General features: G+C 43.0%; 2 protein-coding genes across 2 annotated transcripts in view; both read left to right on the forward strand.

The window, feature by feature from the left end:
• Positions 1 to 58: 58 nt before the first annotated feature.
• On the forward strand, positions 59 to 27,200 carry HIRA (histone cell cycle regulator). Its single transcript, XM_031592833.2, has 25 exons — positions 59 to 212; positions 3,963 to 4,025; positions 4,731 to 4,841; positions 5,600 to 5,690; positions 6,211 to 6,305; positions 6,634 to 6,729; positions 7,710 to 7,870; positions 8,762 to 8,929; positions 9,453 to 9,566; positions 11,276 to 11,346; positions 13,667 to 13,772; positions 14,337 to 14,564; positions 14,918 to 15,003; positions 15,358 to 15,552; positions 16,932 to 17,102; positions 18,215 to 18,419; positions 19,132 to 19,236; positions 20,008 to 20,156; positions 21,253 to 21,414; positions 22,148 to 22,206; positions 22,901 to 23,006; positions 23,909 to 24,031; positions 24,530 to 24,693; positions 25,701 to 25,789; positions 26,355 to 27,200. Exons 1-25 carry the CDS (start codon positions 176 to 178, stop codon positions 26,469 to 26,471), a joined length of 3,072 nt encoding a protein of 1,023 aa, XP_031448693.1. The 5' UTR covers positions 59 to 175; the 3' UTR covers positions 26,472 to 27,200.
• Positions 27,201 to 27,301: 101 nt separating this feature from the next.
• The window catches only part of PPIL2 (peptidylprolyl isomerase like 2), a 57,190-nt gene continuing 56,529 nt past the window's right edge, over positions 27,302 to 27,962 (forward strand). Inside the window, exon 1 of the mRNA XM_031592834.2 lies at positions 27,302 to 27,944. Within this exon, the coding sequence (XP_031448694.2) occupies positions 27,913 to 27,944 (32 nt within the window). The 5' untranslated portion in view covers positions 27,302 to 27,912. The remainder of the gene's footprint in view (positions 27,945 to 27,962) is intronic.

The raw sequence follows: 27,962 nt of genomic DNA on the forward strand, positions 1-27,962 counted from the left end.
TGGAGCGGCGCTGAGGCGGCTCCGGGCGGCGGAGGGGGCGGGCAGAGCGGCGCGGCGCTGCCCGGCGGCCGCTGAGCTCCGCCGCTCGGTCGCTCGGCCGCGCGGAGGCAGCCCGGGCGGAGCCGCCCTGGGGTCCCGAGGGCGGAGGCCGGCGGGGGACCCCGGGCGGGAGACAATGAAGCTCCTGAAGCCGACCTGGGTCAACCACAATGGTGAGGGCGGCAGGTGCCGCGGGCCGGGCGGGGCCGGGCGGGCGGGGGTGCCGGGGAGCGCCGGGCAGCGCCGGGCACGCCGCCTCCGGCCCGGGCCCCGCGGGCGGCGCTGAGGCGCGGCGAAATGGGAGCGGGGTCCGTCCGGGCCGGGAAGATGGCCGCGGGGAGCGCCGGCGGCCGCGGGGCGCTCCGAACTGCTCCGCGCTGCCGCGGCCGGGAGCGTGCGGCTGCGAGCGTGCGGCTGCGCCTCCCCGCGCCGGGCAGCCCGGCGTTACGCGGCTGCGGGACTTGAAACCGGCTTCCGGAGCGCCGCGTCGGGACGGAGAGCCGCGCGGAGAGCTCCGCTCTGGCCGCGTTGCCCTCCCGGCCGCGCTCGGCTCCCGCTCCCGGCGCCGGGTGAGACCGGCTGAGCGGCTGTGCCCGCGGCTCGGCCTCCGATCGTCCCGCGGCGCCGGGAATGGCCGCCTGAGCCTGGAGCTGGAGCTGCCATACGGCCGTGCTGCGCTGCTCTCCGCGGGGCGGCCGTGCGGCGTGGGGTCGTGGCGATCGGAAAGAAAGTGGAAGCGCTGTACTGAGGTGTTTGTTACGTCCCTGCTCGATTAATCTGAACCGAAGCAGCGTTCGTGCCTCGGTCTCCGGCCGCTCGTGTGCGGGCTCTCCGGCGCTGCATGGCTGCTGGGAGCCCACCTGTCAGCAGCTGGGAGCGAACTTCTGGCCTGCACCTCTGCAGGTCGCAGAGAGCAATGGCTGTTCCCCGTGTTTCTTTAATGGGTGCACTGCTCCGCTATGGGCGTGTGTTTGGGAACTGTTGTAACTTTTGGCATTAACTTGTGAACTGTAGAAAAGCATCCTCTGCCGAGCAGCCTGCTGCGAGCTTTTGTTTAGGAAGGCTGTATCTCACGGGTGATGCAGTACAAGGCTTTGGTAGCCCCACGTTTTGTCTCCATTTTTGCCACTGTCCTGCTGGGATGAGTTTGGGCAAGTCAGTTTGTAATGCAGGTGGTGAAACCCTGCTGGACATTCATCACTGGTTTCATCTGTGAGCCGCTTTAAGGGCTGTGGCACACAGAGCTGTCTGACACTCTCACCCCATCCTCCTCGGGGCAGGGAACGCAGGATCAATCAGGTGAGGTCAGGCAGGTGATTCTAATCTACCAGGGTTCCAGATCCGCGGGCATTGCCGCACGTTAGCCATTTCCATCACCTTTAACAGGCTGCACGTTACTCTGGTACCTCCCTAGAGGTGGGGGTGGTTCCTGCTGTGGGCTCCCTGTCCATAGCTCTTGTTCCTTTTGCTTTCGCTGCTGCCAGAAGTGCTTGCTTCCCTGCTGTTGGTGTATGAGCAAGAGTCAGGATCCCAGGATGGCTCCTCTGTGCGCTGGTTCTTTGCTGTCATTCCTTCCTTCCCCTTTACCTGCTCAGTTTTGGGACTTGTGCTTTACTCAACAGGCTGGAAGCAGCTGAAGGATGCTGGCAGGCATGCATGGCAGCTCTGTGAGATGGCAGCCATGGGGAGTCAGGGTTGCAGCAAGTACATTCAGTGCACCTGGGCTTCTCAGCCCAGACTGTGTGTGTTCCCTCTAAGAGCACTTCGCATGTTTTGGCTCTACAGGTTTTTTTGTCTTAGTGTTCTTAATGAATGAGTGCCTATTGGAAATACTTCTTCAAATGGATTTTCTGTAAGCTTTTCACACTATTAATGCCAGTTTATTAGATATTATGTAGATATTCAGCTGGGGTTTGGTTCTCCCCCCCATTTCCTTTCAGTACCCGTATGAAGGTACACAGTGCAGCTGTATGTGCACGTTTGGCACACAGCTGCTTGAGAGCCCTGGTCTGTAGCAGTGGCACGTGCTGAGCCCTCTTGGGAAGGAAGTCCTGTGAGATTCTGAGAAATCTCTGCAACACCCAAGGTGCTGCTGGTGTTTACAGCTTGTAGGAATTGGAGCTCACTTTGCTGAAACGTAGGCACAGAGTTTATCATCTCTTCAAGCTGTAATGGTGGAAGGTAAATATTTAAATGGATATGTGAGTCACGTAGGGTGTTGTGTCTTGGATGGGCTGCAAGGAAAATAAATAGAATCTCACATATTGGAACTTTGCGTAAAATTGTCTTTTTATTTTAGCGATTATTGCATAGAAGTAACAAACCACATGATGTTTTATGGTCTGTCAGGTGTTCTGGTTTCAGTGGATCTGGTTTGCTGCCTCGTGCTCTGTGTTATGGGGAGCTTAAATAGCTTCAACAAATTGTTTATAAATTATTACAAGAGGGGAAAAATGTCCTAAACCCCACTGTTAAATTGCAGTGTTACTGTTTAAGCATCACGTGCATCTTATTTTCGTGCTTGATGACTGGTATGAGTGAGAACTTCTCCAGTGACAGCATGGCAAGGCACTCAGATGCTTTGGGAGAGGAACCTGGTGCATTCGTGTCTCAGCAGTGACCAGCAATGCCATCAGATACAGACATGGAGCTGAGGAGGGCGGCAGTTGCTAATAAGTAATGTCTCCTTCTTTGCAGTGCTGTTTAACTGCAGCCACCCAAGCTCTGAAGTGCTGTCTGTGCTGCTCTGGGGGCCGCAACTCCCCTCTTATTGAGAGCTTTGTTCCTTCTGACTCACTGGGAATCATTGGGTTCCTGGTTTTGTGAGTGATGCAGAGGCGGGGTGAGCAGGTTAGTACCTGGCTGAAGACCTACGGAGGCCTTTAGGATTAAAGGGCTTCCTGTACTGTCAGGGCTAACGGCACGGCACACATGGTGACTTCGGGTGTGAGGTTATCCATGCAAAGGTAATCTCTTCCACTTGTAACATCTGTAGAGGGAGCTGTTCCTGTGTCAGTGGCTTAAACTAGTTTAAACAGTGTGCTGGTTTAATGTAAGGGAACTTTTGCACCTTGGGAAGGGCAAAATCAATGTTTGCTTCCTACCTGTGCTTCTCCAAGTGCTCAGCCGTTTGTATGGCTTTCAAGATGGTAGGGAAAGAAGAATGGAGTCAAGCACGACCTCAAGAAAGGCCACGGCTGAATCTCAATTTGTGCTTTATGTGATTTAGAGGACTGGGAAGGAGTGCAAGTGGAGTCCTGTCTTAATCTGGTGAAGGTCTTTGCTTGGCTGCCTGTAAAACTCTTAACGGGAATCACATGTCATTGTTGCAACACAAATCCAAACAAACTAAACCTCAAAACAAGTCAGTGTAAAGAAAATAGATGAAGCAGAACACACATCCCTCAAACAGTAAGAAGTACTGGGACAAGGATTTTGTTTACAGTTCAGTGTCAGAGAAGCCAGATGGTATAGTTGCAGCATAAACCCATGGTTGGAGAATCTAGTTAAATTCTCCAGGATTTATCAACAAAACAACAAAGGACAGAAACCAAAACCTTGCTTCAGGTCATCAGCTAATGAGCTACAGAAACCTGGAAGAAATTCCGTACCCAAGTGTGATTTTACGTTGATGGTGCAACTGTTGTGGTGTTACTTTGCTCTGGGCCATTTGGCATATCCTGCAGGATTACATCTCCTTCTTCATCTCTGGTTCGTTTATGGCACGGTAACTTCCATCTGCACTAATAGTTGTTCTTTTCTTCAGATTGCTTTCAACTCTCCTACTCAGCTGTATGTCTTATAATTGCTGCTTTTAGAAGAAAAATGCTGTTTGCCCACCTGAAGGGTCATGGATCTGCTGGCACGGCTGCCTTCTGCTAACTGTGAAACAATTCAGTGTGTTTCTTGTTCTCTGATTGCAGGAAAGCCCATATTTTCAGTGGACATTCACCCAGATGGGACCAAGTTTGCAACAGGAGGACAAGGTATGCTTACACCCTGAGGAGGTCGGGCCCCTGGGCCACAATGACCTCATGCCCTCACAGTGCTTCCATCTTCCCGACCCATTTACAAACACATCACATAACTGTCTGTATCTCAGAGGCATCACTTGTTAGGACGTATAGAAAAGCCTGCTGTTATGCAGAAGGCAGAGCTACGTTCCCTACGCATCCTCCTGGATGTCGGTGGGGTGGTACTGCAGCAGATGAGTAGTGGCCGTGATGGCCAAATTTCTTTTTCATCTGAAGAGGACCTGAGTGTTTGAACTGCTAAATAGAAAAATCAATGTGTATAAAGGGAATGGCTCAAGAAATGTGTGCAGAATTATTTGCTGTTGTCATCCAAATAATAATTTTGTTGGCTATAATAATTGCCTTTTAGATTTTGAATGTATGTCTTTATTTGTTAAATACAATTTTACTGTATAAATAGTTGGTGCCCGTAGTTGTCATTGTTACTTGAAGTTATGTTGTTACATATGAGTGATTATTTTTTATCACAGCTTTGTAACTTAATTTTCAGTACAGTACTTCTGTGTAACTGTATCAGAATGGCATCCATAGTTGAGTGTTTCCACAGTTCCCACCCCAGCAGTGGCTAAATCCCCTTCTTTGTTCCATGCCTGTACTGAGTTCAGCTGTTTTGCCTTTCTCATGTATGTAAAAGGAGGGCCTCTTGTTCATCTGCAGGTCAGGATTCTGGGAAAGTTGTGATCTGGAATATGGCTCCTGTCCTAAAAGAGGAAGATGAAAAGAATGAAAATATTCCCAAGATGCTTTGTCAGATGGACAATCACTTAGGTACGTGGATGCCCTTATTTATTTGTGCTGGCTGTTTGTTACTTGCTGGAACATTTCATCTGTCTGTGACTACAAGAGTCATGTTTTGTCCAGTGGTGAAGAGCCATTAAATCCAGCAGAGGGGTTTTGTGTTTTGGCAGGATGCATTTTTAGATATTTGGTAGAAAACGTTAAGATTTGGCAAAATGCATAGAGAAACACAAATACCATGGGAAATCTGTGACCTTTCTCTGGCTGTGTGCATGACATGATTAGTAGCACACCTAAGAAACTGGGGGCTCTGAAGGACAGAGTGAGGGATAGGTATAAGAAGAATGTGACATGAAGTGTATCAGTAATAGTTCCAGATTATTCTACGCTTATTGCACACTGTAATTGGAACAAGTGTGGTTACCTGAACAAGTATCCCTTTTCTTTTTGTCAAGATGTATGTTTTTTTCTTTGCCCTCTTTCTCCCACTTCGTTTTCCCTAGGCAGTTTCCTTTGTTAGGTGAATATACATCTTTCACCTTTTAAATTGCATTTAGTGAAGATTCTCTTAAACGATGAATGGGTTTTAAAAAATGAGTTCCTCAACTGCCACTGAAAGGTAGGTCCCAATTCATTCATCTCAAGCAGACAGAGTGCCTTGAGTGGAAAAACCAGACTGAGGTTCTAAAGGTCTCCTGGCAAGCTTTACCTCTTACTGATTCTGCCCCCATTCTAGGAGAATCTATTCTCAGTTTTCATTCGACAAGCTTTCTTTTCTTATTTTTCAGCTTGTGTGAACTGTGTACGATGGTCAAACAATGGAGTTTACTTGGCTTCAGGAGGAGATGACAAACTGATCATGGTGTGGAAACGAGCCGCGTAAGCATGTTACTTTCTTCTCGGTTTTGTTTTGTTTCAAGTAAGCGACAATATCAAGTCTGTTAGTGTTTCTTCCCTCTGCAAGCATCTGCTAAGCTCACTGCTTCCTGTGGTGCGTGTGGAGCTGAAAGCTGTGATATCACATCACTGGTAGTCCTTTATCCCATCTCTGGGGCTGGAGCTGTTCTGCCTGGGCAGTTGTGCTCCTGGCTGAGTTAAGGCAGCGCTTCCTTGAAGAAAACTTTCTGATGAGATCTGAAGGGTTACTTAAATAATTCATTTTTTATTATAGCTATTAGTTTTTGCTATCACTGGACAGTATAACTTGCATGGAAGCTAGTTTTTTTTAATAATTGGAATTACTTTCTATAAATGTGTTTTTGTTTCAGCTTTTTATTGCAGAAATAACTGAACATGAAATGGAAGCGTACTGTGCCACTGGTTTTTCCTTAGAAAGCGTGTGAAAAATGTGAGGTGGTTCTGTTGGGAACTGTTTTTTTTTTTTTTCTATTTTAATTAGGTACATTGGACCCAGCACTGTGTTTGGTTCTAGCAGCAAACTAACTAACGTTGAGCAGTGGAGGTGTGTATCAATTCTCAGAAGCCATTCAGGGGGTAAGTTAACAGGCACAGAACGAACATAATTTGTATGCATGCTTTGGAACAAAGTGAGTGTGTTACAATATCTGCTGTTATTTCTCTGTTCAAAGCAAGGCGAAGTATTCTGTATGTGCATTACTACTTTGATAGTCACTAATATTGCATTTCTCTATTTTCAACTTTTTTGGCCTCAGTCTCAGTTTGCTGTGTTCTGCCCTAACTCCCACTCTAGTGATCCTCTCGTCATTTCTTGACGATGGAAAAAATGTTACCCCACAAGTTCCTTTAAAAAAGATTTTTGGATTCTCTGGTGGTGCCTTACACAGAGACTTTTTTTAAACAGATGTCATGGATGTAGCATGGTCTCCACATGATGCTTGGCTGGCATCCTGTAGTGTGGATAACACTGTTGTCATCTGGAACGCTGTCAAATTTCCAGGTGAGAAATCTTATGTTTCAGATGTGCAAGTATGTAATACTTTGCAGTAAGCTCCTCTGTGGGTGTATTTCACTGGCAGCACCCATGTGGCAATGGGTCCCTGCCTTTCAAGATGGCACATTTGCAATACGGTGAGTTCCTGCTTTCAACTTTGGTTATTGATGATCACTGGATTCCGTGCTGCTGGAGATAAGTTATGCTCAGATTATGCCCCTGATTTTACAGGAAAGACATTATTACACGTATTTTCTTTACCTTCTCTGCATTTTCATAATTACATACAATTTCAGCTTGATATTAGAAGTATTTCTACTTAGGTTTGTGTTTTTTCCTTCTTGCCTTTGTACCCACAAGACTTCCCATCCCTTCACCTTTGGGGAGCCGCTACCTGATTTATCCCACTTCAAATGTTGCTTTTTAATAACCAGTGTGCCTTTACATAATGAAGGGGAAGAAAGAAGGGCTTGGGGACCATCTGCACCCTCTTCTGTCACGGCCACAAAAGCTCTTGAGTCTTGCAGTTGTTGGCCATGTTTGTACTTTTGCTGCAGCACTGGCAGCTCCACCGGGCCTGCAGCCTCCAGCAGACCTGCGGTGGTCTGCAGCACTTAGGGAGCACCTGCCTGCATTGGGCTGCTTCTCATCACTTAAGTTGGTGTAAGCCAAAACTCCCACTGTGTGCTGCCTGGGTACTGCCATTTATTTTAGGGCTGCTGCCAATGCTGATGTTGGAGGTTTTACACTTTCAGGCTATCTGTAGCCTGTGCAGTGCTCTCAGCCTCTCCTCTAACAGGATGATAAGCAGGAGATTGGCAGACCTTGTAGCCTATTTTCAGGCAGACTTCTGTATATTTTCAGTCACAGGTATTACAAAGCCGAATTTGTTGTGATAATCTTTGGGTACTGAAGAAAGGATGAATGTTTAACTAAAGTTCCAGTTAAACTGCTGCTTTAAAGAGATTTTTTTGTTGTTGGGACAGAAATTCTTGCCACTTTGAAAGGACATTCTGGCTTGGTGAAAGGGCTGACCTGGGATCCCGTTGGAAAATACATTGCCTCTCAGGCTGATGATCGCAGTTTGAAAGTGTGGCGGACGATGGACTGGCAATTGGAAACTAGCATCACAAAACCCTTTGATGAGGTACTTGAGAATGTGTGACCATTCAAAGTGAATTCCTGCAGAGTGAATGAAAACTGTTAGAATAACTCTGGTTCTGAAGAAGCGCCAGGTGGTGTCATTTGAGTTAGTGCTGTGAAAATATCTGGTAGATTCTAAAGGGGATGCAAAGGGAAACTTTCTCATGCAACATGTCATTAAATTGAGACTCTTGCCACTGAACGTCATTGATGCCAAAGATGTATATGGTCATATAAGCAAGTACATGCCTGGAAACATGGAGGTTATTTCAGGGAAGAATTGGTACAAATTGTGTTGCTTTTGTGTTCTTCCCTGTGCATCTTCTATTGGCCGTTATCAGAAACTTAGGGGAGGGATCTTTGGTCTGGCACCCTAGGGCTCTTATCTGATGACTTTGATCAGGAGGTCAGACTTCTGACTGATGCTTAGTGAGTGGGCTGTGTTGCAGAGGGACATGGCAGGGTCACAGTGCCATTACTTGTAGTAGTAGACTGTAAATGTCTGAATACACATAACGTGTGGCAAGCTGAAGTCTCACTGTTAGCAGCTGATATGCTGCAGCCCTGTGACTGACTAGAACAGTGGTCATTACTGAGTGTGCCATTACTGAGCGTGCTGTGTGCGAGAAGACTTGTGTTTTCTTTCCTTTAAAACTAGTTCTCTGGATACCTTTTTCCTCCTTTTGTTAGAGCTTCGTATATTATGCTGCATAAGCACGGCTGAAGTGCTGAGAAGTATATGTATTGTCTGTCTTTTATGGGCACAAAAGACTCTGTAACCATATTTCCTAGATCTAAAATTTAAATAGTTTATGTTTTTAGAAAATAATACAATAAATGTACTTTGCCAGACGCACTTTAAGTTGTAGTACGTTTCTTTAATTTATTTCCTTAGTGTGGAGGGACAACACACGTGTTGCGTCTTAGCTGGTCACCTGATGGTCACTATCTTGTTTCTGCTCACGCCATGAATAATTCTGGACCTACTGCTCAGATCATCGAGAGAGATGGATGGAAAACCAACATGGATTTTGTGGGGCATCGGAAGGCAGTTACAGTAGTGGTGAGTGAATGACAGTAATTTATTCCTGAAATAAAACTTGTAAGATGTGCTTTTTGGTAATTGTATTTGCCAGTGGGACGAGGGAGGGAGGGATGGCGAGGTTAGTAAAGCGTGTGAAGTAAAATGTGGTGGTGTTTAATAAATTTCAACTTTAATGCTGGAAACAACCAGCCTGCTCTTGTGGTACGAGAGCTGTGTGCAGGTGAACGAGAAAAAAAGGGGGAAATATAGGAGCAGGTTAGCAGTGTCAAAGGCCAGCTTTGTTAGCTGCTCAGCAACTGAGTTTCTGTTGGGTTCCTGATCACTAATAAAACTAATGTTCTTTGGCATACCTGGTAAGGCGTTCAGACAGTCCATTAAATAAGCATGTGGGGCTCCTTCTGTGCTCTGACAAAGCCTGGCTAGGGACTTCATTTCCCTGAAATGTTTTTCTTTTTCACTCATAACTGGAAAGCTTGTTTTTAAGGCAGATCTACTGAAATACGATTGCTGTAATAAAATTTGTGGCCTCTCACTTGTGCAGAAATTCAATCCAAAAATTTTCAAGAAGAAACAAAAGAATGGGAGCTCTACCAAATCAAGTTGTCCCTACTGCTGCTGTGCTGTTGGCAGTAAGGATCGATCTCTTTCTGTCTGGGTAAGTGTGTTTGCCTTCTTTGATTAATGCGGTCATTTGGATAGCTTGAGGGCTTAGCACAGAGGTCATGTGTACAGCATCAGGTCTTTTACTTAGATTCATATTCAGATTTTTTTATTCTTGGTTCTGAGAGGATTAAATGGGAGAGAAGTGGATTGGTAGTAGTTTATTTCAGGAATTCAGTGTTCTGGAGCCAAGAACAACTAGAAGCCAATGACAGAGTATGTTGTGGTGGTAAAGGGAGGAACTGTTAAGGGAAATAATTTCTTACTTCAGCTAACAAACGTAATTCAGCCCTATTTCCTTCCAGTGTCTTTACTTGCTCTCCATGTGAGTCCTAAAGAAAAAGTCTGTATTATCGCTCCATGTTTAGCACGCCTGCTTTTATTAATCACTTACAGAGTCTAGTTTTGATAGTCTTGCTTTTTTTACGTGCAAGGAGAGTTCAGCATGCACAGCACAGCTGTTTCTGAGCGTATATGTCTCATTTTGTGCTCTGTTCTGGCTTCAATCCCTGGCTTCTGCCTTTGCTGTGAAAATCAGTGTGAAAGTAAATGAGCTTTTTAAACATACTTTCAAGTTTTCAATTTCTAGTTTGTGTTTTACTTCAAAAATCTAAACTCAGATTGTTATTCCAGCTGAGAGAGGATGACTGTTCTCACATCTACAAATGCAAGCGGGTTGTTTGGTAACTGCAAACAGTAGAGAATAAGTTTAACTGTAAGGCTTTATAATGAGGATGTGGGCCAGAACACAGCTACTGTTTATAGATTCCAGAGTGGTATCTATTCATCAGTCATTAAATGCATAACACTGAATCTCTTCCTCGCCTTGCTACCAGTGCATACCCGTATCCGAGCGTCACTACTGGTTGGTTTTAGTCTGTATTTATACTATGACTTCATGCAGGGTGTCTGTTGAAGTTTCACTAGGTATTGTAGAGATGCAGTTATAGGCAGTCATTACCCCCAAAGAGCTGTAGGAATGTATACAACACAGACCGAGGAGGGAAACATGAAAGGAGCTGCTGAAGATGACACACTACCTCTGTGTACCAATGAGCAAGAAACCTTCTAGATCAGTTTGTCTTCTCGTGCTTCATTTTGCTTGTGTTATGTGCTGTAAACGTCAAGTTAATTGGCCTAACATTAAGGAGATTAGAATCTCTGATTTAGAACAGCGTACTGGAGTTCTCATGTTCAGTTCTTTATTACTAAGCTGATATGTAAGTGTAGAAAAATCCTCCTTACGAATATTTGTGAGTGAATTTCCCTCTGCTGTTGGCAGGCATCACTTACTTGGGCAGGTGGTCTGGGTGAAGACAGGAAACCTAATCTGTCTTCGTCTTGTGCTGCCAGTTTGCAACATCCTTATCTCAATAAAGCTTAGAATAGAAAGCTGTCTTAGCATGTGTGGAATTACCTTTTGAGTGGTAGAAAGCTCTATGACTGCAGAAGGAGGACTAAGTTGGTGAAGACATTTTGTGTTTCAGAAGGGAGGGGGAGATTGAATGTCAACCTTTCTTCTCCAGAGCTTTCTGTACTAGTAAGGAGATAGCTTTGGATCTCATCACATGTCAAGGATGCAGCTGTCTCTTGGCCTAGTCTTGTTTGGAGAATACTGTTAGACTATGGGGAAGTATTAATGTAGTAATATTTGTGGTAGCATAGAACTTCTGAATTTCTGAGTGTTGTTTTTTCTATTTTAAGCTCACGTGTCTGAAAAGACCTTTAGTTGTCATACATGAGCTGTTCGACAAGTCTATCATGGATATCTCCTGGTAAGTTGCTTTCTTACAGAAGCCAGAATGTTGTTGTCAGCTTTAGGTAGAGCATTAACTGGAAATTCATCAAAATAGTACAGGTTGTATCTGTTGGAATAATAGTTCCTGAAGTTTTTGGTTCTGCTGCAACGTCTTTGCTATCGTGACATTAGCTATTATCGTGGGATCACTTCAGCACACGTGACATCAGAACTGAACAAAACCTGTATTTAGGAATTGATTGCTGTGGGTCTGCCTCACTGCTGGGACAACCAGCATCAAAGGCCTAAGTCTTAGGAAGGCAAAAGGTAACAGCTCTGCATTCACAGTGAGACCTGACAAATAAGGAAGTAACGAGCATGGCACTACTCTGTAAGTGGTATTAAAAATAAAGGAACAAAAAAACCCAGCAGCGCTGCACTTATGCAATAGGTGACTTACAGAATTTGGGGTTCTGTGTGTTATTAGAAAAAAAAAATATTTTTCCATAGTATGCACACAGCTGATTACATAGGTTGTGTTAATTTGAGCATCTCCTCTTTTGAAATTCTGCCTTTGTAGCTGTAATGCTGTGTTCTTACAGTGTGAATCTTAAAGCTTACAATTGTTGTAGGCTCCTGTTCTCTGTGCTGTATGAATTTTGCCGTGAAGCTCAGAGAAGCACACGAAAAATTCAAATCCAGAACGTTTTGCTTTCATAAACAAAGGCCAAAAAATAGAATGTTTCCTGAGAACTACTGTTGTTATAGTACAATAGCTTCAAATAGCTTTGTTTTCCTGTAGTGTTTTTTAATTTTCCATCTGCAAATTGCACATTTCCAATGGCATAAAGTCATTGGGAGTAATAGCTGGTTAACGTTTTGCTGTTTAAAAGGAAGTCGTTTTGTGGGATGTATGAGGTAAACAAAGCTTCATCAGGAAGCTTATTATTTTATATCCTGTTTACAAATTCAAATTTATGGCTAAAATGCCAATAATATGGCATATTCCCAGAAATGCATTCCAGTTTGTTGCCCAATTCTAAAAACAGACTGATGAAATTCAGAGGAATCTGAAACTATTACGCTGTTATAGCTGCCTGCTTTCTGGCTTGGAGCTGTGGACTTGAATCCATTGTTACAACATCTGAGTGCCATGATGTTGTTACACAATAATTGCTAGGGTCTGGATGTCAGTAGGAGCTCAGCAGTTTTATCTGATAATTGAGCAGAAAACTCTCCACAAAGTTATGTCACTGGTCATGGTGCTGATGCTACTCTTCTGAACGTGATGCTGTCAATCTACACCCACCACAAAAAAGCCATTTTCAAACACCTGGAGCTGTCATGCATGCACTGTTTGTAAACCTTGCAGGACTAGTTTGGATAGGACCAAAGAGTTCTGCCTGCTTCCCTTTTTTCTCTTTTCCTCTGTAGAAGGCCATCTTACTTCACCTTACTGCCTCTGTTAGGTCAGTGAATGTATGTTACTGGCTTAGTAGTCAAAACTCATTTTTTTTCTAAATATGCAATAATGGAAGGCTGTCATGCCATTAAGGGTGCAATATATCCTCTATCAGCAATCCCACCAAGAAAACCTTTTTGACCTCCAGAAGAGCAGTGTAACACTTCCCATGGGTAAGAGCATACACAGTTTGCTTAGAGAAACAACAGTGAACTCAAATATAAGCTCTTAGCTAGTGCAGCGATTTTAGGCCTGCTCAAACACACATCTTGCTTTCTTTTTATTGCTGTCACTTCAGATAAAGATGACTGAGAAAAGGTACCAAGCCAACATACATAGCTTCTCTCTTGTAGTCTTTTCCCTTCTCCCTCCTACCTTGTTTATTTAGACTGCAAGCTCTCTATGGGAATAGACAATCTATTGTTATGTTTCCCATACACGATGAAGCAAAGTGGCAGTCCTGTTAAAAAGTGTATCAGCTTATCTGCTGAAGTCCCTTTTCTTCACCCAGCTCCGTTAGCACACAAATCCTCTCTGCATCTTTTGAAGCAAATATATTTACATTTTTCTCTCTTTATGCGCAGTGAGTGCTTCAGCTGATATTCTTTTACCCCTACAGAAGGCTTTCTGTGGTGCCATGGGGTGTGTTGTTCTGTTGTTCTACAGCCACCTTCCCATGTTCATTCTCTGATTTGCCTTCTTTCAAGGGTGAGCAGGATGAGCACACAGACCCTTGCTGTCCATCAACACCTTTTCTCCTGGCTGTCCCATTTCTCAGTGTTTCCTGTGATAATATATTTTAGGCTAAATGGTTTTTTTTATTCTGAAATTTGCTGTATGGCCCCATCGTATCAACAAAAAGGAAAAAACAAGGATGAATCTTTTTTTCCTTCAGGACCCTCAATGGACTTGGAATCTTGGTGTGTTCCATGGATGGATCTGTGGCGTTTTTAGACTTTTCCCAGGATGAACTTGGAGATCCACTCAGTGAGGAGGAAAAGGTACAGTAAACACTCCTGAGAATCTGTGATCTTATAAGAGGGGTGTATTGATTCAGTTAAAGTACTGGGATGTTTATAGAATTATGCAGTGACTGATTTTCGTATTGCAGAAAAATGTGGTGTTGTTTAAAAGCGGTCCAAAGAAATGAGTTGATGGTGTTAGCTTCTGCTCTGGAGAGAAAGTTAGCTGGAAAACATCCGCTTGCTTACATATCATTATATTTTCAGATAATTCTTTGACCAAGGAAATGAGGAGTGGGTGCTTCAGAACACTTTACAATTACTCTTTGACTTGCTTATATGCAAACCTTTTTAAACTGATTTGCTGTTGGCTGTTTTTAACTCTTATTGCTATTAGCAACTAAAGCTTTGAATTCTAATTAATGTACTGATTTATTATTAGCTCACAATGTAAAGAAAGGAAAAAAAATGATTAGTTTATAAATGATGGAGGAACGTATCGAATCTTCTGTTAGATTTGTGTGGTTCCTTTACATCATAGCTAGTGATGTCACGTTGGCAGCCGTAGTCACTCTCTGTGTGGTACACTTCTGACACTCGCAGAGCAACATTCATCAGTCCACGTATGGTAAAAGCCTAGCTATAATGACTGAAGCTCAATTGTCTACAACCATCATTGAGAATCCAGAGATGCTCAAGTACCAACAGAGGCAGCAGCAGCAGCAGGCGGAGCAGAAGAACGCATCAATAAGGGAAGCATCTGGGGCTGCGACCGCAGCTCCCAAAGTGGCAAGCATGGTCAATGGGGAGAGCCTAGAGGACATTAGAAAGGTAGGTGCTCTTGGGTAATTACTTTATAGCATCAAGTAGGAAGTCAGTAAATAGCAGATGTTTGTGATAAAAGAAGTTTCTGGAGCTTTATTCATGTCGAATAGATCTGGAATTGGAAATGGCCGTGCCTGAATTGAAAATGAAAAGCAATTCCTGCTATGTCATTACCTGAAAGCAGTAATCAGAACCAGAATCCATTGTATTTTGTAACATATGAACTTAAATAGGATTTTTTATTATTATTTTTTTTTTTAAAGAGGTTGTGTTGCAGAAATATGCTTGTAGATTCAACCGCCACGCGTGCAGTGACATCCTATTTATCAGAAACAATGATTACATATATTTCCCAACAGAATCTCTTAAAAAAGCAAGTTGAAACTCGAACAGCAGATGGCCGGAGGAGGATCACACCTCTGTGCATAGCTCAGCTGGACACTGGGTACGTTTGGAAGTAGTTTCTAAAACCACTGTAGATGTAATATTTTCTTAATAGATAAGGTTAACTCTCATTGTCTGCCCTTGTAGATGAGGGGACACTACTAAAGTATTTCTGGTTCATATCTGTGTTAATGCTAGCTTTATCTTCATTTGTGTATGGAAAAGGGCTCTGGGAAGTTACTTATTTAGGCTGTGTGTCCGTTTATATGTATGTTTTTGAGTATACATACAAAATGTATAATGAAAATCTCTGCATACAGCAGAAGGAGAAATGGGGTTTTAATTAAAATGGTTTTCTTTCCATTATTTTCAAAACGTTTTGAAGAAATCTATTTGTTGTTTGTCTTTTACTTAGGGATTTTTCTACAGCATTTTTCAATAGCATCCCAATATCTGGCACACTGGCTGGCTCAATAATGTCTTCTCAAAACAACCAGCAGCTCATGTCATTAGATTCTAATGCAGCAAATTCACTTAATACTTCAAAGCCTTCTGCAGAGCCAACAGCAGCCAGTATAAAACCAACAGATGATGCAGCCAATAAAGATGGGTCAGTATTTGCAGAAGTTTTGTTTTTCATTTACTTGGTTTTGTTTTAATTCTTGTTTGTGATTGTGTCATCAGTCAGTCATTACAATGATTTCCTTACCCCAAAACTTCAAGAATCTGGCATTCCTGCAGGAGTGGTTTTGGTATTTGGTCTCTTACCAGGCGATAAATCGGAAATGACTAAATTCACGTGCATGGTTCTGAAAATGAATTCAGTGCAACAGAACAGTGGGTGTGTGCTAATGCTCTAACAAAGTGGCTTGCTAATAGAATACTGAGTTGTTACTAGTAAATAAGTTTTCCAGCAATGAAAATAATGAAGTCTGATTCCCACTGAGTTCTGTCCTGTGCCCCCTAGATCTCCTCTCCTCAAACACAGTAATATTTTTTCCCTACATCAACAACTCCATGCAGACGAGAAAGAGAGCACAGTGACTGGCTTTGTCAGTGCACATATACTGAGTCAACAGTGTCTTTCAAATTAATCCCAGAACAAGTAAACTTTACTTGCTTTTTCCTCAGTGGTAATGCTGGTCTTTCCTTCCTCTCCTATATATACTTTTATAGCATTTGTAGGAGATGATGTCATTGAAATCTCTACTACTCCATTAAATTTAGTTGAAATTGGTCATAAGTTGAAGAGTGAGTGGTAGGCTGTGAGGAAGGATTGACAGACAAAATAATTAAGTCTCCTTTTCTTTAGAAATTGGGCTTCTAACTGCTCTTTAGTGCAAACATCAGTTATCTTAGGGCCCTTTGTTCCCCTGAATGGATTGAGAAATCTCTAAAGTAAACTGCTATTCAAATAACAGATCCCTGGAATGCTTTAGTGTGGGGAAAACACATTCCTATGTCTTAGTCATGCTTGGAAAAGGCATAATAAATTGTTTGGATTCTTCAACAACAAAATTAAAACTTGGCATGAAATGTTTCAGCACAAGTTCTTTGATTGACATACACTGGAATATAAGCCTGTAAAGGGAAGTGTTTGATAACGTGAAGAATGGATAAAACCAGAAATTCCATTATTTAAAACAGCAAACCTTTCCATTTAGGAATGTAAGAACAAGTCAAAAATTTAGTTTGCGAATTAAAAATACTTAAAGAGTGAGCTAATTAAGGCCACATAATCCAGATAGATCTAGATTAATCAGCAAGGTTTTAGCTCAGAGATGTAAACAGTTTTGAGAGTAGGCAAAATTTGGAATATATTGACATGTGAAAGGTCATGTCATATTATAATTCTCATATATACAAGTGAAAAGTTTTGAATGTTATTTCTAGCCAAGATAATGAATGCTTCCTGGTTATTATGAGCAATGTAGGTTACAAATACTAAATTTCTTTCAATCCTTTTTCTCACATCCCTTTTATTGGCAGTGTAAATGCTACCTCTGTTTCAACTGCTCCTCCTGCATCATCTTCCTCTGTGTTGACAACTCCATCCAAGATTGAACCTATGAAAGCATTTGATTCTAGATTTACAGAGCGATCCAAAGCCACCTCAGGGACTGCTGTCATAACAAATACAAATCAGACTGTTGTGGACAGGTAAGAAATAGCCCAAGGACGAAGAAGGACAGTAATATAGAGTTTAAAAGCTGATTGTCTATGGTGCTAATGCTGTGGAAATTCTTGGGTCTCTTCCAAAACTGGAATGAAGAAGAGAGGTGGAAATGGGTAAATTCTTTGCTACCATTATCCCTTTGTACATTTATGTCTCTGGCATACGACATGGAGCAGACTTCAAAATACTCAGTATTAAAGCTCCCATTACAAGAGACTGCATGCATGTTCATGCCTTCATGTGTGGGTACGTGCATCTGTGCTCCTTGGAAGACAAAAATAGCCACCCCGTATCCGTGTGCAAAGTGAGACTTACTTTGAGATAAATGACAACATGTCTCTGCAAAGGACCTGTTGTGCCCTGAAAGCATGCGGAGAAGACTCTTTGATATTATGTTTTTTTCTGACTCTGGATCCCCATCTTTATTTAAAAAAAAAAAAAAAAGGGTTTGTGACATAATGTGTTTCTCTGATTTATTACTGATAAAATGTTTTGATTAAATACCTCAACAGTTTTAGTCAGCATCTAGCCACGTGTTAAGAAAGAAAAGTATTAGATTACTCTCATACTTGTTTCCAGTGTGTTGGTAAAATTATGGGTGAATGGAAGTTGTTTGGCAGAATTCAAATGCCAAAGAAGAAAGGTTTGGCTTATGCAAGGAATTCCTAAGAAGTGATTGTGGAATAAGTAATGAAACACTGTGAGTTAATACTGGCCATTGGGAGGAATAGGAAGAGAACAGCCGAAGGAACTTTTCTAGGGTATAATGTCTAATGAGTTCATAGGGATTTGTACCTCTCTCCTTTACTTTTGTTGTATTCCTCAAATTCAGAATGGAACGCTGCAGGCACTTAAATGGTTTGTAGATTTGCAGAACTGAATTGGGATAGGCAGCATAATGATAAATGAAGACCTGCTTGAGTAAGCAGAAAGCGTAATGTCCATTGGAGGCGAAAAGATGAGAAACTCTTGTACTTTAAAGTGCTGGATTACTTGTGTTGACCCAGGGAAGAGGACTGATTGTAACTGTAATTTAACACTAAAGTAAAATACAGCTTTTGGAACAGGCTTATATGAAATGTGTTTACTTCCACAGACTGAAGGATCAGAATTTAATTAAAGACAATAAGCCCAAGGATATTCTGGAGAGTAGCAGTGACAGCGAAGAGAAGATTCCAGCTGCTAAACCTCTCAGTGCACCCAAGCGAAAGCTGGAACTTGAGGGAGAAACGGTAGAAAAGAAGAAAAAGGGAAGACCTCGAAAGGACTCCAGACTTGTACCAGTAACTTTAACTGTTCAGGTAAATAAGTGAGATTCATTATGACTTCCAGTGTTCATTTAATAAAATAAGCCACTTGTTCCATCAAGTCAAGTAAATACCACTACTATAGGATCCCTCAGATTTTTTAGCTCTCCCTCGTCCTTGCTTTGAACCTTGTTCTGGTTTAAGATAACTAGCAGGTTCATAGGATTTAGCAAACACTATCCTTTATAAGGATAAGCAGAGATGCTCATTAAATAGAACCAGTGTGCTAAGTTCTGATAGTCTGCCAAATCACTGTATGGAATCAAGAGAAACACTGTTAGTTCTTGGAGTTCTTGGTATTCTTCCATGGGGAGAGACCCGAGCACAAGAGTTTGATGTAGACGTAACTTAAATGGTTATGACTTCCCTAGGAATTGTGAAGCAGCAAGTTACATTGGAGTTTCCATCATTTTAGGAAATATGTATCCTTCTAGTTTAAATTTTCAGAGCTTGGCTCTTCTGTGTAATATACCAGGACTTCCATTAACTAATTCCAACTAAATTTTAAATTTAGTTTGCACTTATAGCTTTAGAAGCCATATATTAAAAATACATTTATATAACAAATGTGACAAAGATCATTTTCAATGAGTGTTATGTGGGATCTTTAAAAAGAGTTTTTCAAATCCATTTATGTTGTACCATATCTTTGTTTTTAACCTTTTTTTAATGGAAAAAATATAACCACTCTGCATTGTTTTTCCAGTCCCCAGCTGCACTGGCTTCTGAAAAAGATGCTGCATGCATCTCTGCACCAGCATTAGCACTTAAACTGCCAACCCCAATCCCACAGAAATCATTTACTTTGCAAGTAAGTTGTCTACAAGGAAAAGAAGCTTACTATTAAAAAAAATATATATATATTTTTTTTTTTTACAAAAGTATTCTTAAGATATTTAAGATCTTTTGATGAATGAGCATCTTCATGTGTGTTCAATAAGAATGTATACTTTAGCCTTCAAGAATACAAGTATGGGAAAAGACAACATCAAATTGATTAAGAATAGGTACTTCTGAACTAGCTAAACTGCAGTGAGAAACGCCTCTGGTTCATCAGTCCTTCCTGGTTAATTAAAATGTATTGTAAAGATAAGTCTCCAAGTGGAATAACTGCTGCATTGTTATTACACTTGTGTTGGTGGTACATGGCTGAAAAGAAAACTAGGTATTTTCTGAGACATCTCTGGAGGTGCTCCACATTCAAAGAGGCTGACAAATAGTCTTTGTGAAGCAGTTTTTCTGCACGTTTCGGCCGCAGCAGTCTGGTGCTGATCCCAAGAACTTAGGGAGATGTGGCACATCTAGAGGTGACCCGATGCCCTTAATTAGGCAGCACAGACTAGCACAGCCTTTATTCCTTCATAGCACTCAGAATGCAAAAAGGGTATTTGTGTTGTAGCCAAGGCTGATTTTCAGAGGTCTGCTGCTTTTAAAGTACAGCAGTATATTTTGAAGTGATTTTAAGCAGAATGCCATACTTCAATGCTTGCTTAACTTCAGTGTTTGATCCTAACATCATTTGTTGCTTTCCTTGAGGAGATGCTTTTCTCTTCCAAGAAGTATTTTATTTTTCCTTTTTCAGGTAAGTTCAGATCCATCAATGTACCTTGAAGTGGAGAATGAAATGACCACAGTGGGAGGTTCCAAGCTGAGCAGGTTGAAGTGTAATCGAGAAGGAAAGGAATGGGAGACAGTCCTCACCAGTCGAATTCTCACAGCAGCAGGAAGCTGGTAAGAGAGCCTGGTTTTGAGGAAGTGAAAGCCTGAAGGGAATAGATAGTCCTGAAGGCTAGAAAATGTTTTGGAGGTACAAAAGTACACTTGAAAAGAAGTGAATTACATATAAATTTTTTTGCATTTTCCAGGGAGGTAGAGGCTCTAGAAGAATTTTTATCCACTAATTTAGAAATTTTGATTAACTGCATCACTTCTGTTAGGGATTTATGTGACTATTCCATCCTGTGGAAGTTTTGGAGGGGATTTTGTCAACTACTGCTGTTTCCTGCCTTAACCATCCTCACCTCCTCCTTTCCCTCAGCAATTGTAGTCTTTGCAGTATTTGACAATCAATATTTTGTGGACAAAAATATCTATTGCTTTCAATCTTGAGACCAATTTCACTCCAAATGCTAATCTTGTTTATAGAATCTTGAAGCATCATAGACTCTCAGCTGATAAGAAATATTGTGTATTTACAGTTCTTTAACTTTCTTCATTAATGTTGAATACATCATGATAACATAGTAGTTAGCATTTGAGCAATTAAAGAATGAAAGATTTGAGACAAAATGCTGCACAATGTAGAATTTTTCTTAACTTGAGCTTCATGCTGATTCTCTGATGGCACCCTGACATTACTGATATTTGTAGTTAGTAGCAGAATCTCCTATGACACTGCCATATGTAGTTGAAAAAATTAAACAAGCTTGCAAACACAATACTTTTTCTTGAGGTCTGAAAAAAAAGCAGCAAGATTTTTAAGTTAAATACAAATTCAGGCCTGTGTATGTCCCAGAGTTTTACTGGTATTTCCAACTGTGCCACTAAATCTAATAAAAGATAGCACCTTTACCTGCAAACATTCTCTTGCCTATTGCCTTGCATCACTGTGGTTAAAATAAACAAAGGAGATGTGGAATGCACCTAAAATAGATAATCTGACCACTGTTGGCCTTTCCTTTTGGTACCTAGGATTTTGTTAAAAGCTGTAATAGTTACAATTGGAGTTAGTTTCCCTGAAAGGTATGGCAACCCAGGCAGACAGTGTGGTTTTATGCAGCGCTCGTATGTTGAAATGTGAGAGTTTATTTCGGACTTTCTTTTTTAGTGAGATTGTCTGTGTAGCCTGTGAGAAACGAACACTGTCGGTGTTTTCGGCTTGTGGTCGTCGCCTTCTTCCCCCTATAATATTGAATACGCCCATTTCCACCCTACACTGCACGGGTTCTTACATCATGACTCTCACCACTGCTGCTACGCTCTCTGTTTGGTAAGTGCTGTATTTGCTTGCAGTGGCTGGCTGGACTGATCTGTGTAGGTTACTCTGCTCAATTGTTGAGCTGATGCATTCCTGTTGAAACTGTGGCTTAAAGCCAGATCCAAACATAAGTCCCATTTTGAATGCAAGATGAAGGTATAATTGGGCAGGACTTGAATCCTGAATCTCTGTTCTAGGAGGGAACATAACGTTCAGTTTGATACTGTGAGTGAGATAGTAATAGCTAGTAACTTCATGCAGACCATGAATCTAAACAGCTTCCCTAGGGTATGCATGGAATGAATTGGGTGGGAGAAATACAGCCTTTTCTGTCTTCTGTCATGCTTAGTCAATGAAATGTATGGGATTCAGAGTTAAAGTACTCAAGGCATCTTTTAAGATATGAATGTAGAAACTGCAGTACTTGTTAAATTAAATCTCATATCTCATATAATTGTAGACAAGTCAGAGCTCCTACAGGCATTGCTTGGGCCCTCAGTTTGTTTATCTGTGATGAGGATTCCTGATAGAAAGGGACATAAATTTTGTTCTCTGCTATTGACTTCTGCCCTGATACAAGGGCTTTGAGTTTGCCAAAACAATTTTCTTAAAGCAATGGGGAAAACAACAAACAAAGCCCTCCCAGTAAATAGTACTGAAATTGAAATGTATGTTTGCTAAATGATTTTGGAAGTTTCTGTTGTTTGTAAACTGCAAACTTTTCCTTTTGTGCTTCTTTTTTTAGGGATGTTCACAAGCAGACAGTCATTGTTAGAGATGAGTCTTTGCAAACAATATTATCAGGTAATAAAGAGGGTCATTTGCCAACCTCTAAGCCCAGCCATGCTGTTTAGTCACATTCATGGCTGTGCACACTCTGCAAGTGTATTATCTTAATAATGAAGAAAATGGGGGGAAAAAAAAGGCAGTTTCTCAGAGCATACTGTCTTCTGCTGTAGCTTTAATCCTCTCAGTACAGACCATAACTAACCTGACAAGTTTTCATTCCAGCAGTTTGCAGGAGTCTTCGTTAGAAGTTACATGTACAAATCCTGGGACGGAAATGTTCCAAGGCAAGACTCCTGCTCTCTCACTTGCACAATAGCGTGTGCACTTTTTCAAATATGCTGGCTTCTAGAATTTTGACTTAATGGAAAGAAGAAACATAAAGGCTTTGGGGATTACAGAAGACATGGCAGATTTGCTGTCAATTTCACTCAGATATGAAAAATGTTTCTAATTAAGCAAATGTTGTGGATAAATGGCAACATCAGGATTGACAGTGGATTCTGCAGGTGAACAATTTTAATGCCACTGCTCTGAGCCTGGTGCTGACCATCGCTTTTTAATGTTCCTATTAATCTTTGAGAATAACAATCACTTCACCTTTCTCTGTTGTTTGCTAAGACTGATAGTTAGCAGTGAGTAGCATATTTTACTTAGCACGAGGAATGGATGCAGGACTCAAAGTAATACCTTGCTTTTGTTTGATCTGTAGGAAGTGATACAACCGTGTCTCAGATCTTGCTGACTCAGCATGGTATACCTGTAATGAGCATGTCTGATGGAAAGGCGTACTGCTTTAATCCTTCTCTCTCTACGTGGTACGTTTTATATGTGTGCCTTTTACAACCTAGCCAAGCATGTATTCTGGTTTACTGTTTCACTCCACATTTTAAAAGTTAAAGCAGTGCCTTGGGGCTTAAGTGTGCTTTACTTGTTTAGATAAACTGACAAATTGTGTGGAGAACTTCCCAGGCAGCAAGGAGCAGGGGATGGATTTCCAGGCAGAATTCTGACCCCGCTGCCTCTTTGTTTGTTTGTACTACAGCTTTGGAAACATGTAAAAGAGTGATCCCTTTAGTCATCGTACGAATTTAAACATGATAAAGCAGCGCAGGTTATTTTAAATATTTGTGCCATTTACCTCTGAGCTGTCTGGAGGTCTAAACTTAGCGCTGTTTTGAGTCACTGATTCCCTCGGCATCTCAAACTTAGTGAAAATGATATCCTTGATTAGGTGTGGAAATGTCAGCTGTAGCTGTCAGCTCCCTGGGTAAGAAGGAATAGCTTAAAGTCTGAAGAGTGTCAAAATGTGTGGTCGTGATGACCTGTGCAGGGGGTGGGGGGACCTGGCCCTCCCTCAAACCAAACTCACAGTGTGAAAGTCGTTACTTCGTGCGCACCCCAGTCTTCATCAGGGGTGTGCCATCCTGTGTGCTCTAAAATGCCAGACAGTGAATTTCCTCGTGCGTTTCAGAATAAACGCTGCATTGTACTACGTGATCAATCCTGTCAACTCTGGGGGTGGGAGGGACGTTTCCATGAGAAGACAAGTGGAATTTGCACTTGTTCCAACTCTGTCCAACTGCTGAGCATCTCTGTGATACACTTGTGGAAATCTGTGAGCCTGCGAGTCGGGCTTTGAGGCAGAACGCAGCTGCATCAGCTGATACCACTGCTTGCTCTCTTCAAACTTGTCTCTGCTTTGTTTGCTCTTTTCCAGGAATCTTGTTTCTGACAAGCAGGACTCCTTGGCGCAGTGCGCGGACTTCAGGAGTAGTTTACCATCCCAAGAAGCCATGTTGTGTTCCGGGCCCTTAGCTGTAATACAGGGACGGACATCGAAGTATGCCTTTCTTTGCTTTGTTTCACCAGCGTGTTTGTCCTTTTCTTCCTGTTACTTAATCACCTGCCTGAATCACTGCGATGTTCCTGAGACGCTGATTGCACTGAAATGTATCAGTAGCTCATGGAGCACTTGTATTATTTGTATTCTTTGCACATCTGTAGTCTGTATTGCAGTGCTGCTCGAGGTTATTCGGGGGGCGGGAAAGCATACTCCAAAATTAATCATTTTGTTTGAGTCTCCTCTCTATTGAATGGGTGAAGTATGTGATGATTCTGTGCATGTCATATCTTAAGTAGCAATTAGTGACGCCGGTAATTATAGCAGTGGAGGTAAGGCAGTTTGCAGTGAAGCTCTGCCTTTGTCGCTCCAGGCTGGAACCCTGAAGGCACTAGGTGCCTCTGGAAGCCAGGTGCAGAACAGTGTGTTACAAGAATGATTTTGTCTTAAAATAGCATCTGATATTATGGTGCCATGTTAAATTTTCTTTGGTTTTAGTTCAGGAAGGCAAGCTGCCAGATTGTTCTCCATGCCTCATTTAGTGCAACAAGAAACAACGCTTGCATACCTGGAGAATCAGATAGCAGCAGCGCTGATGTTACAATCCAGTCATGAATATCGCCACTGGCTCCTTATCTATGCACGGTACCTAGTTAATGAAGGTGAGACCCTGCGTGCCACGCTGCCTTTGCAACTCGTTTTTAAGAAACTCTGTTCACTTTGTGTGTCTGTATGATTGCACTTCACTTGCTGGACACTTGGTGCCTGGACTCAGTGCTCGCTGACAGCCCAACCAGCTGAAGCACACTTGTTTCCCATAGTGCTTCAGTACTCAGGAATCCTATTTCGCGTGCTGTGAACAGATTGTGGTCTGGGGAAACAGTGCCATCTATGGGGCCTTGAGCGCAGGCAAAAAAACGTGCAGTGAGTTGATTAGGGCATATCATATGTGTTATGTGCCAAAGATAAAGGCGCTTCAGAAGCAGCAGCAGCACCATGTAAAACGTGAGATGTGTGTTGAGGAGCAGAACTGCTGCTGTGACACGTACAGCCGAGCACACACAGCTGTGCAGAGTTAGATTCCTTTACTCGTTTATACTTCACTTCGCATTTGAACACTCAGCACTAAATTCTGTGAGGAAAATAATCCACATAGAGGGTTGCTTGAATCCATTTCATATCTGAATATACTCTTTATGCTGCTGTACTAAGCAAGGCGGACAGTTGGCTGTTTTGGGGATTCTCTGCATCTCTGCTTGTTCGTGTTCCAAATTCAGTAGTTCCCATTGTATTTGTTCAGCCCCACTCCTGATCACATGCAGTCATTTTGCACGGAGGGAAGTGAAGTGGTGTTAGGCCCCCACTGCTGTGTTGGCAGAAATAAAAACAAGCGCTCTGATTCTTGACCCCTGCTTCATTTAATAAAAGAGCCCGGTGAGTTGCGTTTGATTCTCTGCCCATCTAGGGTCAGGTCATTTGTTAAAAACAGTTACACTTGAGAAAGTCCTCACTAATTGAGAAGAAACATCTACATTTTCAGAAATCCTGCATGTTGGCCTTACCTTGTTCTAGATATTTGCAACTCTTTTTCTTGAAAATGTTGTCAGTTAAATTGTGTGGAGGTTTTATATAGTGAAATTTTTATGATCTTATTTCTGATAATATGCAGGGTTTGAATATCGTTTGCGAGAATTATGCAAGGATTTACTGGGTCCAGTCCATTACTCAGCTGGAAGTCAATGGGAATCAACAGTAATGGTGAGTCTTGAGGGAGAGTTTCCCATGGAAATTACAGAATGTGGATAAACAGTGTAACTTAAAATGTGGTTAAACCTAATATAATCATAGATTAAAATGGTTTTTTTTTGCTAATCTTGGAACCCTTTGCACTCTCTAGTCCTATCCCACAAGAAGGCTTCTTCCTATAGCACTTGTATTTATTTCGTGTGAGCCTGCAGACCAATACTCAGCTCCACAGTCCCTGCACTAGTCTTAAACACTGATCAGATGGAGTAGAGCTGCAAGTTCAGGCCTCCGCATTCTTCAGAGAGCAGCTCTGAGACAGCGGTGTGCCAGTGAAACGCCCTCCCTTCTCAGAGGTCGCAGCGGCTCCATGAGTTTACAAATGTAAAGTCAGCTTTTGTTTTGAGTCAGCAAGCAGAGTTAGAACTTAAAATGCATTGCTCTTCCCAGACAGGAAAAGAAATGCATGAATCTTAAACAGTCCTATGGATTACATTCCCAGTATAAAGCAACGCGTTCTAAGGAAGCTTTTGTGTTGTGTGGCTTGTTTTTTTTTTTTGGTTTGGTTTGGTTTTTTCAGGGTTTACGAAAGAGAGAACTATTGAAAGAACTTCTGCCTGTTATTGGACAGAACCTCCGTTTCCAGAGGCTTTTCACAGAATATCAAGAGCAGCTAGACATCTTGAGAGACAAGTAGCATTTCCCCAGCTTTTCCCTGAGGGGCCTGGTCCGAGAGAAACTGCACAGCAGCGAAAGCGGGATGGGAGAGGAGAGGAGAGGACTGGCAGCCCGGTCAGTGTGTGGGACTCTGCGGAGGCGGCGGTGCTGCGGGCGCTGCGGTGACCTGCCTTAGTTTGCAGAGCTCACGAGCGGATCTGTGGAAAGGAGCGGACGAGCGCCCGCAGTTTCCCAAGTGGAACGTGAGCATCAAAGCTGTGGCCTCTGTTTCTGCGGAAGGGTGTGCGTGCGTACTTCAGGGGGGTCCTTTTGGATCTGATCTCATTTTAATATCGAAATTAGCTGAGAACTGTTTATGGGGTTTCTTGGATGTCCTGTGAAAAGCACAGTACTTCAGAGTACACTGAACAGCGTATTTAACCCTGTGTAGGGTTTTTTTGCCTAAGGATTTATTGAGGCTCAACACTATATTGAATTAGATGAATGAGCCGCATAAAAGAAATTTCATAAATATTACGGTATTATGCAGCCCATAGGCTTTCCTGTGAATATAGTAATAATAAGAGGCTGTTCTAACACATGGACTATTTTTGTACTAGAATTTGCTAACTTGTGATATGGAATTTTATTTGGCCAATAATCAGGCTGTCTCTACAAAGTCATCCGCTAGGAAATCTAACTCCAATTACAAAAGCTACGTTTCAAAATAATTCAACCAAATTAACACGTCCTCATCTGGTTTTTAATTTTTCAATGTTTGTAAACGGCGTCGGGGGGTGGGGGGGGGAAGGACGGGACGGCTCTTTTTGTAAGTACAAAAATAAATGAAGACCGCATTGGTTTAAAAAACAACAAAGCGGGAACGTGGCCTTGAATTGCCGTCGCGACGGGCGCGGGCCGCTCAGCGCTGCTCAACCGCCGCGTCGCGTCCGGAGCCGCGTCTCGGGGCGCCCGCCCTTCGGCTGTGAGCTCGGACGGCTGCCGGGGGCCGCGGGAACGAACCGGCGCTGCGGCTCGCGCTCCTTCCTCCCCGCTCCGCTCTTCCCGCAGCCGCTCCTGCTGCTGGGAACGAGGCGAGCGCGCCGCTCCTCCCGCGAGGCCGCCGGCTGAGCCGCGCCCCGCCCCGCCGCCATTGCGCCTTTCCGCAGCCCTGCCGCTGCGCGCCCCGTGCCGGGCGGTGCCGGCCGCGCTGTCCGGTGACGACGCTTAACGGCGTTCCGCTCCGAGGGTGGTTAGCTGGCGGAAGACGAGCCCTCTGTCGCTGTGTCTTAAACAGTCCGAAGCGCTACGAGAGCCGGAGTCTCCCGCTCGCTTCGTTCCCCGCCCGGCCGCTCGGTGCCGCCCCGGAACGCCGCGCGCCGCCCGCGTTTCCCGCGGAGCCGTTCGGTGCCGCACACGGCGGAAGGAGCGACGCCGCCGCAGGGGGACCTCGAGCCGCTCCGGGACGGCGGGACGCGGCCATGGGGAAGCGGCAGCACCAGAAGGACAAAATGTGAGCGGGGCGGGGGCC

Source organism: Phasianus colchicus, chromosome 18 (assembly GCF_987193195.1).
Source record: "Phasianus colchicus chromosome 18, bPhaCol1.hap1.1, whole genome shotgun sequence".
NCBI lineage: Eukaryota > Metazoa > Chordata > Aves > Galliformes > Phasianidae > Phasianus > Phasianus colchicus.

Coding starts and splice junctions, on each gene's coding strand:
- HIRA (XM_031592833.2), top strand. CDS start 176: ATGAAGCTCCTGAAGCCGACCTGGGTCAACCACAATG. Junction 9,567..11,275: donor ATCGATCTCTTTCTGTCTGG/GTAAGTGTGTTT, acceptor TTCTATTTTAAG/CTCACGTGTCTGAAAAGACC. Junction 19,237..20,007: donor AGAAATCATTTACTTTGCAA/GTAAGTTGTCTA, acceptor TTCCTTTTTCAG/GTAAGTTCAGATCCATCAAT.